The sequence below is a fragment of the Falco biarmicus genome, chromosome W, assembly GCF_023638135.1.
Source record: "Falco biarmicus isolate bFalBia1 chromosome W, bFalBia1.pri, whole genome shotgun sequence".
Taxonomy (NCBI): Eukaryota; Metazoa; Chordata; class Aves; order Falconiformes; family Falconidae; genus Falco; species Falco biarmicus.
The window spans coordinates 22,193,772-22,212,468 of NC_079310.1; the positions used below are offsets into that span (position 1 = coordinate 22,193,772).

The 18,697-nt window shown below is 38.4% G+C and overlaps 1 protein-coding gene across 3 annotated transcripts in view; it reads right to left on the reverse strand.

Annotated features, from left to right (window-relative positions):
• The window catches only part of LOC130142020 (homer protein homolog 1-like), a 122,071-nt gene that overhangs the window by 80,940 nt on the left and 22,434 nt on the right, over positions 1–18,697 (reverse strand). For all 3 annotated transcript variants that reach the window (XM_056323420.1, XM_056323418.1, XM_056323417.1), the window contains exons 3-4: positions 9,108–9,239; positions 4,178–4,270 (exon numbers count right to left, since the gene is read on the reverse strand). In XM_056323420.1, the coding sequence (XP_056179395.1) occupies positions 4,178–4,270; positions 9,108–9,209 (195 nt within the window). In that variant the 5' untranslated portion in view covers positions 9,210–9,239. The remainder of the gene's footprint in view (positions 1–4,177; positions 4,271–9,107; positions 9,240–18,697) is intronic.

Here is an 18,697-nt window from a genome sequence, read left to right on the forward strand (position 1 = left end):
AACAAAATGCATGCACTCACAAGAGTCTCTAAAGTAAAACAAGCAGACTTCACAGCACAGATAAAGCCACCTTTTAACGGTGACTAAATATATAATAGAAGAAGGAATATGTGATTCTAAAACCATGAACAAACCAAATCAATTCCAGCTTCTTCTTTTATTAAGTATTATACTGTTTTCTCATTAAGTGTTCCATACACTTCCCTGACATAACTGTTCTTCATAGAGCTCTGTTCAGTACTGACTGGCAATAGCATAAGGCTGCCCACAACCGATTCAGATATCTTAAAGTCTTAAATAAATCTTTCCAGTACAGAAATTCACACGATATACCAGAAAGTAACTTTTTCCACAAGGATCGGAAGTAAATTGAGTACTTCCACAGAGAAAAAGCCACCAGATGATAAAACCATGATGATTTTGCCAAAACCAACCCCTTCATAGAATCATTTAGGTTGGAAAAGACCTTTAAGATCATCAAGTCCTTGCACTATAAAAATCTTGTGATACTAAAACTTTTCAGGCAATAGCTATTCCTAATATTATAGGAGTGTCTCAGAATCACAGAAGAAAGAGTTGGATTATTTTGATTTGATGATTTTAATTTACTCACCACACAATTTCAGAAATTAACAGACGTCTTAATATGAAATGACCAGGGTCACAAGAAATATCTGAAGACAGATTCTTGCTTAGAGAAAAAAAAAAAGGCCTGAGGTTCAGACTCCAGTTCTCCAATTGGTTGTGAAAGGATTAAATTCAGTTGAAAAAAGGAGGCTTTGGATGGCTGTAAAATAAGGGATGGGGGTAAGATAAGGGGGCACTCAGATAATCTCAGGGTAGACAACTGGGTCTTGAGAAACTGATACACAGGACCATAATGATAAGAAAGTTACAAGAGGGTGGCAACAATAGCCTCTTAGGATATGGTCTACTGATCCCAGAACTGAGTTTGCCCAGAAGGTCAATCAGTGGGCACAGCGAAGAAGACTACAAGCCTTCATCTGAAGACCCAGACAACCACCCAAAGACCACCAGGGAAGATGACTGTGCATGTGGACCAGGCGTTTGCATATGTTAATGAGTCCCAGGAAATGTCATGTATATGTAAATAAGTTCTCAGAAATCTTGTGAATATGTATAACTTTATGGTGTATAGCCTCTGAAAGTTTGTCAGATTGTTGGAGCACTTATGGAGGAGCTATCCCCAGTGCTACCCCAGTGCTGCAATAAGGAATACCTTACTTAATAACAGTCTGCTGTTATTGAGTTTTATTATATCAGACTCCTTACCCAGCTGCACCTAGCTTCCCACTTTGGTGAGGTTAGAAAGCAAGAGGGGTTGGATGCTGCTGAACTTTATATCAGCTGTAAGACTGCAGGGGTGAGGGTGAAAACCCCACAACCTACACTAATTGGTTCTGCACTTGAACCTAATTAATATTTGTTTAAAAAAGAAAGGAAGAAAAATAAAAGGGGGAAGAGGGGGAACACACAGTTTTCATCCTATTGATTCATGCTGTTCAGTGAACTCCCGATCAGTGTTGTACTTTCAGTGCATAGGCAAGCCTGTAAATGAAAATAGACCACAGGTGACTTGTCACTGTAAGTTCCATGGGTTTATGACATGAGCAAAATAATGCATTTTTTAAAGCAGCACCAAGAGGTATGTAACACATTTTATGTACGTTTTTCATGTATATTTTCCAGTTTTGATATGCAGTAGCTTCCTACCTATTATTAATTTAATGCAGAATGATATCTGCAAGTCCAAGACAACAGAGGGATTGACGCTTGTAGCTAACTGAGCTACTGTTATAGAGCTATCCTGGTTTCAGCTGGAAAGTTAACTTTCTTCTTAGTAGCTGGTACAGTGCTGTGTTTTGGCTATGATGTGAGAACAATGTTATCACACTGATCTTTTTAGTTGCTGCTGGGTAATGTTTATACTAAATCAAGGAATTTTCAGTTCTTCAGGCCTAGCCAGCAAAAAGGCTGGAGGGGCACAAGAAATTGGGAGGGGACACAGCCAGGACAGCTGACCTGAACTAGCCAAAGAGGTATTCCATACCATGGGACGTCATGCTTGGTATATATACACCTAGGAGGTTGGCCGGAGCAAGCAGATCATTGCATAGGGACTGGCTGGGAATTGGTCAGTGGGTGGTGAGCAGTTACATTGTGTTATCACGTGTTTCTTTCTTCCTTTCCCTCTGGATTTTATTCTTTCCTCCCCCCCTTCACTATAACTGTTATTGTCATCACTGTTATTATTGTTTTTTCATTTTTATTCTATTTCAATTATTAAATTGTTCTTATCTCAACCCTCGAGTTTCACATTCCTTTCCAATTCTCCTCCCCATCCCTCTGGGTGAGGGGGAGTGAGCAAGTGGCTGCATGGTACTTAGTTACCAGGTAGGGTTAAACCACAAGAGCTCACTACTCACACACTACTTCCCAATGCCTTTCCTGTCAAAGCTTCCTAAAAAAGCCCGAGTCTTGACTGGCCACTGAAAAACTCTCTCCTTCCTCTTTTATTCCCCCTTTCTGCAAAGGATCACTATGCAAAAGGGAAAGAAGAGCTGTAAAATGATTGAGAAAGGCAACACTGGAATTACGTGCCTTGCAGCCACTTTTTGGCAGATGATCAAAATGACAGCAATTGCTCCTTCAAATGTCTCTAGGGTCCCACCTTCCCTTCCCACTACCAAGCACCTCTTTTCCCCCAGTCATAAATCTCTTCAAATAAGCCCCAGCACTACCGAAGCACTTCAGTCTGCAGTGAAGTCATTGCTTCTCATTCGCTCCAAACTCCCTTCTTTCTGGGGAACGAATGAAAAGCATTAAGTATGTGAAGACTATTATGCTGATGTGTCAGTACTTGCACTAACTATATCTTTTGGAATAATACGCTAACTTATCAGTTATAACACTGAAATACCTATTTCCATTATCTATGTATTTATTAATGGAAATGATGAGAAGTTTAGACAGTCAAGAAAACTAATTAAAAACCACTGCCTTATTTTTTCTCCTATTACAGTAAAGCAAGCAGTTTCCCTTTAATAGCAAAAGCCAACCTAGCACTTGGGCAAAACGCCTACTGGGAAAACAACATGAGATTGGTTCATTGTGTATTCTTGTGGTTTCCACCGACTTCTCTTGGAAGGAAACCAGATGCAGCTTTCTGGTAGCAATAAACCTATCTGTACAGCATGCTGCAAACTGCCTGCTATCATTGTTCCATCAAAGATCAGGAGCATATTGTAGTGCAAAGCACTCAATAGATGCACTGATTCAGTGAATGAAGATGCGCTCCCCAGAAAAAGAAAAGACTTAGCTGCATTAATCCTACTCAGCTCAAGAACCCCTGCTGTAGTTTTAAAGCTGCTTCATCCTCCAAGAGAAGGAATTAGTTTTGTCTTCACTAATGCTTAAAATAAAGCAAATAGCTACACACAGAGCCAGAAATAGTGGAGGGTAGGGGCATAAAAGCCTCATGAAATCTCTTTTTTCAAAGTAAATTCAAAGTATCCATTTTCAAATAAATACATTTTAGGCATGACTAATGTAAATATGACTATATTAATTTATCTTCCTGTTAGGCCTATATTAACCCAGTTCATACTTTGAGATGTCTTTTATAACCTCTTCTTTTACAATATGGCTAACTGCAATAAAACCCCAGAACCCATGTGAATCTGTCATCTTCCTTCAACACGTTTCACAAGTGAATACTACAACAGGAGGAAATAAGTAAAAATAGTTTGCTGGTTTAACTTCAATTTTTGTTGTAATGATTCTTATATAAAAGTCCTTTACAATGCATCGCCTGAAGTTTCATAGATACAATAAGAAAAAAAACCACAAAAGGTCTTTACTATAGATTTACTTACATAACTGCTCACCATCTTTACTCATAACATATTTTCTAGGGAAAACTCAAAGAAAGAGATGGGAATAAAAAAAAGGCCAATTTTATATTAAAACAAGCCCCTTTGACACTTCTGCAATGTATATTAAATGTATTCTTAGACTTATTTACACTTATAGCTGACTGCTGAGAGGATTCAGGGAAACTGTGAAATACCCTATTCATTTTTAATATGTTTGTATAAGATATGGTAAGTAGCACAGACTATGAAGTACTAGGCTTGAATCAGGCAATAAGACTCACTTGAGAGGGTGTACTTCTTAGCTCCATCTTTTCTTGGGATTTTTCCTTTGCTAGTCGTGCAGCTTCTTTGAATTCCTGAAATTTTTCCGCAAACTGAAGGTACATATGTTTAAAAAAAAAGGAAAAGAGAAAGAGTAGGTGTGAAGTAGTCATATTACATGCAGAACAGAATGCTGTACTTAATATTTTACAAAGTAAAATTCTGTCATTATAATTTTTAAATTTTTCTCCTTATTAGATACTCATATAAGAGAGTTTCACAGTGACATACCTTTCAGACATAGTGTACTCTGTTTATATGACAAGAAAATTATGATGCAACAAAGTTTAATTTGTTGCTGATAGTGTTAAAAACCCCACCTCATATACAGTTAATAATAGTGATAAGCTGCCTTGCACAGCTGTTTTCAGATTCAGGTTTTACTGTCTTCCTGACCATGAATGATCTGGTTCTGAAGCCTACTGTGGTCACTATTAGCCTAGAGCCTTCAATGGGCTTCATTCTGTCATGACTGAAACAATACTAATTTCTTCCCAAATTTTAACAGCATTTATAATTTCAGTAGCTAATTAAGAAAGCAGCAGTGGGAATACTGAGTCAAGTTCATTTATTGATTGTTCATTGACATCAATCAAGTTAAAGAACAACTTCATTGAAATAAACACTCATATATACTGAACACTAAATTCAAGAATTTCACATTAAACTGCCATATAAAGCTTGATTTCTGTGCTACACATACCTCTTCCAGAAAATAGCCAAAGCAGCAATTTAGAAATACATGCACCCTTAAACTTGATAGATTAAAACAATTTATTAAGAATAGGGCCTAGATTCTCTGGCTAGAGAAAAATTTAGCTTCATAGATCTCAGCTTGATACTACACTAATTGCTATAGTGGCCAAGCATTCGTTTTTGCTTGCTACTGCTTTTATACATGCTTTTATACAGAACATGATCTTATTATGATCATCTTAAGACTGAAATGATTCTGCATAAACATTGGAAACTTCACCAACAGCTTCTAAATCTCTCCAGCAGTATACAAAGAAATTGTTTTGCACTGCATGTAATCAGAAGGGATGAAGGCTACCTTTGTGTGACACAATCTCCTCAACTATTTTCAGTCAGAACTTCGCTTGCTAACCAAGATCTAAAAATCTTTATTGTCTTTAAACTACTTCTCCTGGTATGCTATTAGTATTTGAGGAAGTATCATTTCTCTCCACTGGTATCCTATATTTCAGCTGTCAGGTTATTTAAAAGCATGTTTCCTGAATATAGAAGGAGACAAAATATACCATCCTGAAACTCTAATTCAGCACCAAAAAAGGTCTCAGAACAGATAATAAAACTGGCAACAGATCACCAGATGATACTCATTTAAGAGCTGTAGATAGACCTCAAAATATGATGGATAACCTATTATTTAAATCAGCTTTAGGATAAGAGGAATGATAAGTGAGAAAACATGATGCTGAGGTTTAGAATGGGTGAAGACATACAAGGCAGTAAATATGATCTTCTGTATCACAGTAGCAGAAACTAATATATATATAAAATAAATAGACAGATAAGTAGATAACATTATAAGAAAAGATAACAAGGCTAATGTAGAGGAAATTTTCAAAAATTTACTAGAATTCCTTGAGGCAATCTCTTGATAAAATACCTAAATAACAAAGATGAGATCTCATTGTATGAAAGGAAGAGTTCTCTGGAAGATTAATTTAAGGAAAAGATGGAAAAACTGTGGAAGGAGAGTCTACAAGAGGATCTCACAAGTACCTGTGATGGTCCTTTTGGCATTTAGCATACTCCTAAGTTATTAAGAATTAAGAATTAAGAATTTGAATTAAGAACTAATTCAAAGGGATAAAACAGACAGCAATCCTGACAAGGAATATTTCTTCCCATACAGCAGGATACTATCACAAGCACAGATTTATATTCTGGTTGAGAAATTAGCCTCAGTTTTCCCTGAATATCATACGACATTCTGTTCCTACTACTACAGCAGCAAGAGGGACTGTGCTAGGATATCCTGATTCTGTGAAAGGAATATTCTTCAACATAGGAATCATCTTTTAGGTATCACTGACTTCAACCTGACTCCTGATGGAACAATCTTGAGGTGTATTTGTCGTCTTACATATTGAGAAAAGGTCTAATGAAAATAAACAAATGTTTAATTAATTTTCTTCTATACTGTTTGCATGTGAGGTTGATTAGAGTGCCTTTATTCTTACACCGGATAGTCTCGCTCTACTAATTCTCACAGTAACAATAATCATCCAGAAAGAGGTTACTGATGTTTCACTCTACCCTAGTAATCAGTTTAGGAGGACAAAGACACATGAACCAAAAATGAATAGTCCAAAAGTCAAACACTTGATATATGCTTTGGAAATCATCTGCTTGTTTAGAGTGACATAGCTAAGCAGACAATAATCTGAAATCAGTTTATTAGAAGGCATGACTTTTATTATCTCTGCTCTAATTGTTTGCTTCATTAACCTGTTGATATCAGTCACAGACTAGACTAACTTTTCTGTGGTTTCAGGCTTTCTTTTGCTCCCTGGAACTTAAAATATTTCATTGGGGCCCAGAGACACTACTGCAAAACAAATTACATACAACAGGGGTGTTCACTTTGATAAACCAAGTACAGAAAAGAAGTTCCAGAATCAATTTTTAAGGCAACTTCTAGAAGCATTCTGTTTCTGAACAAATCCATTAATACAGTTTATTTGATAGCACTATTACTAATATCTAGTAGTACCTTGAGCCCTAAATTAGATATCATGTCCTACAGTGCTAGGTGTACCAAAGAGTGGTCTGGTAATCTTGACTATAGTGCCAGTGCACAGAAGTGGGAATTAGTAATCTGAACAGAGACACAAGACAAGAAAGAGAAGATAGATCTGATTTCTCTGAAGCTACACAGCAGATCCAGGGTTTCTAATTCAGGTTTTCTGATTCCCAGACTGATATATCTACCAACTCCAGTGACTGAATAGACTGTAATCTAAACACAAGTTTCTTTTCCCTCCATCAAAGATGTTTGCTAAATTTACAATAACACAAAAAGTTTCACCTTTATGAATTTTAGTAGCAATGATCATCAATTTTAATTCACATGAAAATCACAATTTGATAATTAATATATAATACAAGGGAAACAGTTTGCTGAAAAGGTCCTGAAGATTCATCACTATAAACTTCTGAAAAGGTCTGTGACTTGGCATTTTTCTCAACAGATCTGTGTATTCTTCATAAATCACAGTAATCTGAGTAATTGCTAATCAAACGTACTTGAGACAAAAATATCTACTGTAACTTTTTTCAACACTAATATAAAATTGTAAGCCAAAGGCATGCTGAAAACTCTTAGACATCAGTTTGAGGTCAATGAAAGAATAGGATAGAAACAACTATAATTAATAAGGAAGTAAGTATCACTTGGGGAGAGCAAGGAAAGAGTGAAGGGAAGGACAGATGAAAAAAATCAAAATATTTTCACTGGCAAGGACAACCCAGTGTTGAAAGGCAGGCAAACACAGGCTATGCATGACTAAAGCATGATACTTTGCCTCCAAAGAAGCATTCCATGATTAAGGAAAACAAGCTAATATATGAGAAGTAAACTAAATTAGGATTTATGCTAAATCCTTTGAAATATTAACAAAAGTTATTACCGTGTTGGTAAGCAAGTGCCTCTAGGACATACACACCAATTTAAATAAATGACAAAGTTTCTAAGTTCACTGAAGCAATGACACATGCATATATTCAATATTAATATCACTCAGAATTTCCTGGGTTTGTGTTGCTTTGTAGAAATGAAAACTATTGGATTATGAAAGGAAGAAATCTTACAAGCAGATGTACTGGTTCTTTTTTTAATGGTTTTCTGACAGGGTCATGCTTATCCTTGGATAGTGATGAATACTTTCTCAAAAGGGCCAGTATAATGTTTTTTATTTAGGGTTTTTTTATAACAAGCCAACCATTATTCCTTACTCAAACATTCATTATACATTTTTTATTGCATTTGGGTTTCCAGATAGTTTGTATATTTCAAAGATAAAAATTCTCTGCTTAAATGTAGAAACATGTTTTTAAACTGAAAATGGAATTCCTCATCTGGAGAAAAACAACATTGGCTTTTACAGGTTCCTGGACTCATCTACCAGAGTAGTATCAATAACAATAGGAATTGTAAAAAGGGTGCTTACAGGAACCATACCATCACTTTGAGAAAAAGGAGTGAGTTACTGCTTTCCTTGGATTAAGGTGGACTTCCCTCCTGTACAAGTAGACCAGAAAAAAAAACTCATAGGGCACTTAGTTTCTTTAGTAATAATTTCAAATTTTGTATTCCAACAGGAAAACGTAGTTTTCTTTTACATTGAATATATTTCCCACTAGTTTTACTTTAAGCCTGCACATGTTGAAATAGCTGTAATTTGATGAAGAAAACACAGCAGAAAAGTGAATGTGGCTTAAAAGACAAAAATGCATCTGAAGACTACCAATAATATTTTTTTAGGACATCTAAACACAGAAGAAACACTACATAGTCTACTCCTTTAAATTCTATCATGAAAAACTGCAACAGAAGAACAACTTTAAAGAAGAGAAACTTAACAAAGCTTAACAAGTGAATACCTAGAAGGTGTGAACAGCATACACTGTGATAGTTTAAATCTCCCTCCTTTCCTCAACTAGTTAAAAGAAAATTCATAGGCAACAAAGTGTTGTAACAATATTGTTTTGTCTTTTTATATTATAAGGATGGATACAGAACATTTTTTGTAAACTATTTTTAAATAACAGTAGTGAGCACTGAATCAAGATACAACCAACAGGAATCAAATACTCTTAAGCTGCTTGACTGGCTGAATAGTTGTCACTGGTCATACTTACTTTTGAAAGGTGATGTTCAGATGAAAATCCCAAGCCATAGACTGTATTTGCCCTGCTGTCGGCCCATTGGCCAAACTTCTGGGATGTTTTAGTAAATGTCATGTTGGGGGTGATAGTGCTATTTATTATTGCCTGAAAAAAAAAGTATAGTTGTAAAAAAGGTGTTCTGTGGTTTTGATTTTTTTCAAAACAACTACTTGATAATTGAAAATGCCAATATTATAGACAAGTATCTGTGTACACTGAATGAGACAAACTTGCAACTAGGGAACAGTTTTCTTCTAATTCAATCACAGCTAAAATTATGAAAGCATATATTGGTATACATGCTTTTAAAGGAGCAAAAGGGTAGGGGGCACCTGTTTGCAATTGCAATGAGTCATTTAATAGTTAGCAAGTCTAAAAAAAAGTCCTTTAAAGCATCCACATAGGTTAATGAGATCAGAATAGAAGAACAAGCGAAGTCTTTTTTTGTCTCACAAGTATATTTCTTTGTCCCCTAAAGCAATGCCTCTCAAGATCCACTGTAAGACCCACAGTTGCGTTCCCCCTGTTGCATATGCAATCCTCACTGGAAAATATGCAATAAAACAAGAAGCACAATTTATTTTTAAGTTTCTGTATTGCAAGTATCTGTTTTTCCTTTATACACACACATAAACATGACTAACAGTGACAGGGTCATACATCAACTACAGAAGAAGAGCTACACTTAGATTTTTTCTCTAGTTCTTGTTACATACAGGATGGAAGAAGCACATCTCCCTGCATACAACTTCTGCTAATGTAAACAAAAAAACTACAACTATATAGTGGTTCCACTAAAACCAACTAAAGTTTTAACATGGATTTCAACAATATTTTCATCACATTAAAGTTTGTCTAACATATTCTAAAACTGTGATGTGGAACTGTCTAACTGACTTAAAGTATGTCAGGATAAAGCCTTACAATGACACCAATGGTTTCCATTTAACTAAAAATTAATGGTTATTACAGTTTATAATCAGCCAATGTGAACAAAAAAGACTAGCCATAAAACCAGATATGTGTATTAGAAGTAAAATGCAGGCATGCTTTCTCATCTGTCTGGTGCTACTAAGAGTTTCAGCCATATTTATTAAATAATTCACAGCCTTTTTCATAAAACACTGGTTAGTAGGTGCTTTGTAATACCCATGTGAAAGAGTATGTCCATAAAACTTCCCAAAAAATAGCATACACTGTGAGCAGAACAGCTCAGGAAGAATCTTTCTTACATGCCAGTTATTGTGCTCCAAAGGTTATTGTCAATATGGGTCCTACTGTCTCACACTAGAGTTGGGAATCTTGAACATCATTGTGCACGTGCTTTGTTCTGCTCCCATGAAACCATAATCCCTGCCTTACCCCCAGCAGTTCAAAGCCAGTGATTACTGTAGAGTCCTAGAGCAGCAACAAAATTCACAGGGTCCAAACCAACTTCTCTGTTGGAGTAAAGAAATCTTAATATTATTCTTTGAGTAGCAGGAACTAAACCGATGTACAGAGAATAACAATATTTTCTCAGAATGATGACAGTGAGAAACTTCAACATCAGAAAGACCAAGTACTGCTCTCCCAAGCCTGAGATCTTCTAGAAGTCAAATCCAGCCTATACTACTTGTGTGAGATGGCCTTCTGGATGGATATTAAAGTGAGTAGTTATGGAGTTTACTTAGCTAGCATCCTTTGCTTCTGCTGAGGTTTAGGTAGCCCTGGAGCACAGATACCACCATCATCAAATTTTCTCTGAATTCTACAGGGTAAGCCTGAAAAATTTACAGCTGAAAAGCCAGCTAAGCCCACAAACAGCTTCCATGTGTATATGCTGATTCTCAGATGAAGTGGGAGAGAGGAGTATTGCAAGAAAGTTCAGAAGAACACATTGTATTGCAACATGTGGAAAGGCAAACAAATATACAGCAGCACAGATGAATTTAACAAAACTGGCATCTTCTGCAGTGGCTTTGGCAGCTCCATTATGCTCACATTAAATTGGAAGAGCAAATCTGGATGTAACTGAGGATATCAAACAGGCAGTTCTCTCCGATAACTTTTACCTCAAAATGAAAGTTTTGGCTACCACTGTGAACAACTTCTGGAAAACTTTGGAATGCCTGAAAGCTTACATTTGAATCAACAAGCCTTATCAGGTCAAGGACAAGATCTGTTGTGTGACTAGAGACTGGAAAACCATCTCCAGCATTAATTGTCCATAAAACTTCTCAGATTTTCATATAGGAGAAGCTGGTCAGTGAAGTCACTGGTAATTCAGTCATCCTCCTTTCTTTAGGCATATGGTTGAGGGCCCAAACAGAGCCAGCAGGCTTGTACTTGCACCAAGGCCTCCAACTGACCTCATGAGAAACAGCTGTCCATGCCATGTAGGACAGAAGAGATAACATGAGACAGTGGAGGTGGACTTCTTAGAAATGAGGTGTTCTGGAGCTCTGTTTTTCTTGTATGCTTCTTGTCTTCTTGTGTACTGTTAGTGCTTAGAAGCCCTCCTTTTGAAATAACTTGGTGGAAGCCCAGAACAGAGCTGTGCAAGTTCACTTAATGCTCAATCTCTCTTGGTGCAGAAGCCATCAACAGTAACATGTTTGAAATTAATTATCCTGGGGAAAGTGTAGAAAAGAGTCTTCCTCCCAACCCAAGCTCTAGCTATGTTGTCTCCTTGCTTAAGCCCTAGTTCCATTGCTTGATTAATTTGAACTTGTATCACAGTTGAACATGCAGGTAATTTTGTGACAGATGTAACTTCCTCAGTGCAGAAGAGGACTCTGAGGACAGGGACTTTTGACCTCCAAGCAACAGGCAGGTTTAAAGCCTGCAGGACTGCCATTTGCTGCAGTGACAGTGGCATATCTGGTTGCAAATTAACCCAGCATAAAACCTTGGAGAAACCAACCGGTTTTCAGCTGAGACTGCTCACTGCTTCAGCTGACCACGTGGGCTGGCTGCACAAGACAGAACACAGAACAGGTTGCCTGGACCAATTGTTCACCCAAGATATCATGGACTTGTCTAGCTGTATGCTGGACATTTTGTCCAGAAGGTTACTGTGAGAGACAGTATCAAAAGCTTTGCTAAAATAATAAAAAACAAAAAAACCCCAAAACAAAACGAAACACAGTACATCTACTGTCTTCCTTTGGCCAACTAGATGGGTGACCTTGTCATAAAAGGAAATTAAGTCACTGAAGCAGGACTTTCCCCTCATGAACCCATGTTGGCTGTGACCAATGCCTGCATTGTCTCTCAAGTGTTTTTCAATAACTCCCAGAATAACTTTCTCCATAATTTTACCAGGCACTGAAGTGAGACAGACAGGCCTATAATTGCCAGGGTCTTCCTTCTTATCCTTCTTGAAAATTGGGGCAACATTTGCCATCTTCCAGTCAACTGGGACCTCTCAAGACACCTAAGACCATTGAAAAATAATGGAGAGAGGTCCTGCAATAACATCAGCCAGCTCTTTCAAGTACCCTGAGATGAATCCCATCAGGCCCTGTAGACTTATGTGCATCCAGCTGGAGCAGCAAGTCTCAAACAAGTTCAGTCAGCTGGGACTTTATCATCCCCCTACTCATGGTCTTCCAACACAGGGCTCCAGAGGTCCCAGGGCCCACCATCAGTGTTAAAGACAGAGGAAAAGAAGGCATTAAATATTTCTGCTTAGTCTACGTCCCCGTTTCTGATGTGACCGACCTCATCAAGCAGCGGACCAATGTTATCCCTGATCCTCCTTTTGCTCTTAATATATTTTTAAAAAGCCTTTTTTGTTGCCCTTTACAGTACTGGCCAGCTTGAACTCTAATCAAGCTTTGGCCGCACAAATTTTCTCCCTACAGTGGCAATCAGTACCTCTGTAGTCCTCCTGTGCCACCTGTCCTTGCTTCCAATCTCCATACATTTTCCTTTTCCACCTAAATTTTACAAGATCCCTGCTCAGCCAAGCCAGCCTGTTGCCCCGTTTGCTTGATTTCTAACACTTTGGAATTGCCTGCTCCTGCACTCTTAAAAAGTGACCAGCATTCATGGACCCCAATACCTTCAAAAGCAAATTCCCAGGGGACCTTATTAACTGGTTCCTTCAGCAGCCCAAAGTCTGCTCTCCCCATATCCAGGGTCCAAGTTTTGCTGGCACTTTTTCTCCTATTGCCAATGATTTGAAACTCAACTACTTTGTGGTCACTGTGACAAAGACAGCCACCAATCACTTCACCTAAGTGTCCCTCTCTGTTTACAAACAAGACCTGTGCTTATAGGCCTTACTTAAAACCTATATTAGCATTAAACAGATTATCATTTTAATTTCTGACTAGTTTATTTTATAAGTCATTAAAATATAAAGATCATCTATTGCAATAACACTGATGGGAGACTTGACTCAGAAATAATATATATTAAGGCTCATAGAACCTACAGACTGGAAAACCACTCTTTTCCAGTCTTCTCTTGGTTTAGATGAGCACAAATTATTGGGGTTTTTCCCAGTCTTGCATTTGTGAAAACATTATCAGAGAGTTAACTAGTACTGCAGGAACCACACTACTTAATCTCCTTTCTTTTCTCAGTGACTGCCAGAGATTGAATGGAAAAGACAGAAAGATTCTGGGAATAATCTTAGTGTCTATCTGCAATGTTACTGGATAAATAACGGAGGCTTCCTTCCATCACCTAGGAGAAAGAAGTACTAAAACACATTTTTCCAAGGAGATATGAAGTGACTACATAATTAATGAGAACTGAAAGCCTTAGCAACAACTGCTCAACGATGTCATGTCATATTGCATAAGAGATTTCATTTTTCAGGTTTTCTCTTGATTCCTAGAGCAGTAGGAGAAAAAGGTTGCATAAAAGATATTTACTCAAGATGTCATAGAAACCAGCCTCAAGTTCTATCTGATTATTTGCATCAGGCTCTCCTTGACATGGGTGATAGGGATACAAATACCGTATGTGACTATAAAATATGGCCTGTACAGTGAACAACTTATGGCCATAGAACATTTTCTGAAGTCAAGTTAGAGGGAGATGCATCATTTCTTGTGCCAGGTATTGTAAGACAAGACAGTAGCTTCAGAAAGCATTACACAACGTAGAAAGAATAAGCAGAACTTGTTTCTATAGGACCTCTCAGCTGAATCTGGCTCATAGACCCTTTGATATAGAATAAGGTGGAAAAAAACCCCACCCTCTCACAATAGATCAAAGATCTCCACAAACAAATTCAAGTGGGAATCTGCGATGTATAGTAACATCTCTCAGAGGTGAGTGAAGATCACATCTTAAAAATTACCTTTTGTTTTCAAGAATAAAGATTTAATGATGTTCAGACAATCAGTAGAAAAGTTTTATCCAGGAATCCTACTGGAACTTACTGACCTAAAGAGGGGGAAGGGTGCGGGGCAGAAATGGATTATCACTCAAATTTCAAGTGTATCTATCTCTCTGGTGGGTCGACCCTGGCTGGACACCAGGCTCTATCATTCCCCTCCTCAGCTGGACAAGAGAGAAAAATATAACAAAAGGCTCACGGGTCAATATAAGGACAGGGAGAGATCACTCACCAATTACCATCACAGGCAAAACAGACTCGACTTGGGGAAATTAGTTTCATTTATTACCAAATTGTTGTCCCATAGGCAAGTTCATTACCCAATATGCAGCACCAATTCACACACCGAGTGGAGGTATTTCTATCCCTTTATTCTAGTTTGTGCAAAGTAGGGAGCTAGGTGGTAACCCACAAATGCCTAGCTTCTCGATTGTCAAAACTTTACACTATTTACACAGTTCAGCAAAGACATCAGCCTTCATTGGTTACAAGTTACATATTTCTCTCATTATTTAATACTCAGTTCCCTATTTGTTAAGCAATCCTCTTGCTTCTTATGTATTAGTCCACATGCTCAGTCTCTACTTCTCTTTGGGTTAGGGGGTTTCTTGAGTCGGTGGTCAATGAGTCAGTGGTCATGATCTCCCCCTGCCGGAATTACATTTCCCCTAGTTAGTGTTTAGTTTTGCTGAGCTCATTTCTTGTGGTAAATTTCCAGTCAGCTCATTCATCATGCGCGGTACTTCCTTCTTGAAGCTCCTTTAAACAAAGGATTTGCCAGTGTTTAACGAAGCACTTAGCAGGGCATTCAAAAATGCTAGTAACCTGAATTAACCATTAACAACTCATTTGTTCTAATTGTTTCAAAGTCAAACTTCTAACAAAACATTTAATTCCCTTATTCATTTCACATCAAAATCAGAGTAATGAGAAATAAAGCCTAAATCTTAAAACACCATCCTCCCACCTCTTCCTTCTTCTCAGACTTCACTTCACTCCTGCTGTTGCCTAAACTCCCGAATGATCGAACTCTGATTTAGTGTTTAACTATATGTTAAACAAGTATGTGCACAAAGTTTAGCTGATCCATCCTCTCACAATGTCAAAATTGATGAATAAAAGGACTTCTAATAAAGGGAGTCAGCCTTGGGAAACAAAGAACAGATGAGGAAAAGAGCATGGTTATCTAAATTATGTAGAAAGAAGCCTCCAAGTGAGAAAGTTCTGGCTGCAAGAGGAGACAAGCTGATAAGGTGTTGCAATCCACTGATATCAACAGAAAATTAGTTGAAAGTAGGACAAAGGTAATTGTGGTACTGGAAGATCCTGACCTTCAATTCAAATAGCCCCCTGAAAGAGGGCAAAACCCCACTTGGGGAGCAGGTGTAGTTAGTAAAAAGCTTCAATAGTGCTATCTGAGGATGTGCACTAATTTGTCTTAAAGCGAGAAACTTGTAACCAATCCTGTGCATGAATGAAAATGAATATGTAATGTACTATGAATATGCAAATACTCTACTGTATATAATGTGTACCCTCAAGTAGCTTCTTGTGCATGTTAGGAAGAAAAATCCCCCATGCACCCAGCGCTGCAATAAACCAATGTCAGCTTTCTAAACTATCATTTGGTTTGGAGAGTTTTCCTGGTTACGATTTTCAGTAACACCCCCAAGTGGTGCAGGGGGACAGGGAATGGCAGTTGCAGGCAGTTCATCACCCATTATCTCTGCTGCTCCTTCCTCCTCAGGGGGATGACTCCTCACATTCTTCCCCTGCTCCAGCATGGGGTCCCTCCCACAAGAGGCAGTCCTCCATAAAGTTCTCCGATGTGGGTCCTTCCCACAGCCTGCAGTTCTTCATGAACTGCTCTAGCGTGGGTTCTTTCCATGGGGTACAGTCCTTCAGGAACAGACTGCTCCAGTGTGGGTCCCCCACAAGGTCACAAGTCCTGCCAGCAAACCTGCTCCAGCATGGGCTCCTCTCTCACAGGTCTTGCCAGGAGCCTGCTCCAGCATGGGCTCTCCACAGGGTCACAGACTCCTTCAGGGCACATCTACTTGCTCCAGCATGGGATCCTCCATGGGCTGCAGGTGGATACCTGCTCCACTGTGGACCTCCATGGGCTGCAGGGGGACAGCCTGCCTCACCATGGTCTTCAGCATGGGCTGCACGAGAATCTCTGCTCTGGTGCCTTGAGCACCTCCTCCCCCTCCTTCTTCACTGACCTTGGTGTCTGCAGAGTTGTTTCTCTTCTATATTCTCTCTCTTCTCTCCAGCTGAAGTTGCCAGTTTGGGGTTTTTTTCCCCCTTATTAAATATGCTATCACAGAGTCACTGCCACTGTCACCGATTGGCTCAGCCTTGCCAGCAGCAGGTCCGTCTTGGAGCCAGCTGGCACTGGCTCTATCAGACACAGGGGGAAGCTTCTAGCAGCTTCTGACAGAAGCCACTCCTGTAGCTCCCCCCCCCCGCTACCAAAGCCTCGCCACGCAAATCCAATACAGTCTCAAGATTTCCTTACTGCAGTCTAAGTGGACATATGCATTGCCATCACTGGCTTCCTGCTCAGCACCTGAGCCACAATAACTGAGCAGCCATGTGCACATCATTCTCTCCAACACACAAACCCACAGGGTGCTGTAAACCCCACCAGCACAGAGGTTTACAAGTAAACCTAGTTGGATCATATATCTATCTACCCTGAGGGAGGGGCATGAGAGCTACAAACCCAATATGGTTCAACAAGCATTTTTGGCAGCTGGCAACATGTAATTTTGAGACATTTTCAATGTAAAAATTGTTTTAAAAGAGAACCACAAAATCATAATTTTATTTCATTTCAAAACTCAGAACTGGAGAATTAAATTACATATCTTTTTCTGCTTTTTAAATTTAATGCCTCTATCTGACCAATCGACAATGTAAGGCATTGCAAGCTCAGATGCCAGTAGTGTTACTGACACCCAACTGTATGCCATACAGCAGAGACACACTGGATGCATTCTGACCTTAAGAATGCTTTATATTTATATTTAGCCCTTTTTACATACTACATTATGTATGTGCAGATGTTTAAAAAATGGGGATATAATTAAAAATTTTAAAAATCTCTGAAAAAAGCTCCTAAAAATTCTTCTATGGGTCCCCCTGCTATTCACCTTGATATGTTTCAGAGCAATGTTGTGATACCTGAAACAATGGCTCTTTCTTAATCATGACTGGGATCTTAGATCTTAGTCAGACATATAATGGTTGGGTGAAAACATTATTAGGATTGCAGCAATCACAGAGAGAATAAAAAAAAAGTGATAGATTGCATTATCAATATATCTTGCCAATAGTACTGCAAATGCAAAGGAAGTGCTACAATAGACAAAAGAGCAAATAAATTGATGAACAACTGCTTGGCAGTGCAATTCAGCAGCCACTTTCTGTTGCAGCTTTGAACAAAGGCAGACAAACCCCAGAGGATATCAGAATAAAGGTTTTGTAAACTGTACAGATCAATTAAGGTGCTACAGATTACAACTAGTAGCCTTGATTTCATATAGCATCTGGTCCCAATCCCAAAGTATTTTATAAACAGTGAGACAAAAGGTATTTTAATTATTTGACAGAACAAAATCATTTGAAGGAGTGCTGAGAAGGTAACAGTCAAGAGTTAAACTTGGAAAAAATTTGGTAGGCTTTGATACTAGAGTCTCAGTCACCTAAAGTAGTATCATATAGAAATCTTTGACAGAAAATTCCTATATACTTCTATATGATAGAAACTCTCCTTCCTCATTTAAAACAGCAATATTCTGGATTTAAAAAAGAAAAAAAACAGAGTAATGTTTGTCAGCTTTCAATAAATAGCCAAGAAATCCTGTGAATACTGCTATGCGCTAAAAGAGTATTTTAGTTCCAACCATCATGAACTGACACCCCTCCATAAACTGCAAATTAAAGTCTCCTGAAAGGATTAAAGCTTTTGGTTACACTCTGTGCATCTTTATTGTCCTTATTGCAGAGATTTCTGACATGTTGTAAGAGTCGGTCTAAAGAGAACAATATTGTCTCAACATTGCCAACAGAGACAAGGAGATGGAATGCAGTATGAGGAGTACTATGCCGCTCCCTGCTACCTGGAACTGAAAGGAACAACTACAATAAGGCCGCATAACAGCTGTCCAGAAGATGGATCACAACCACTGTCATAGCAACGAACCAGAAAACTTGAACT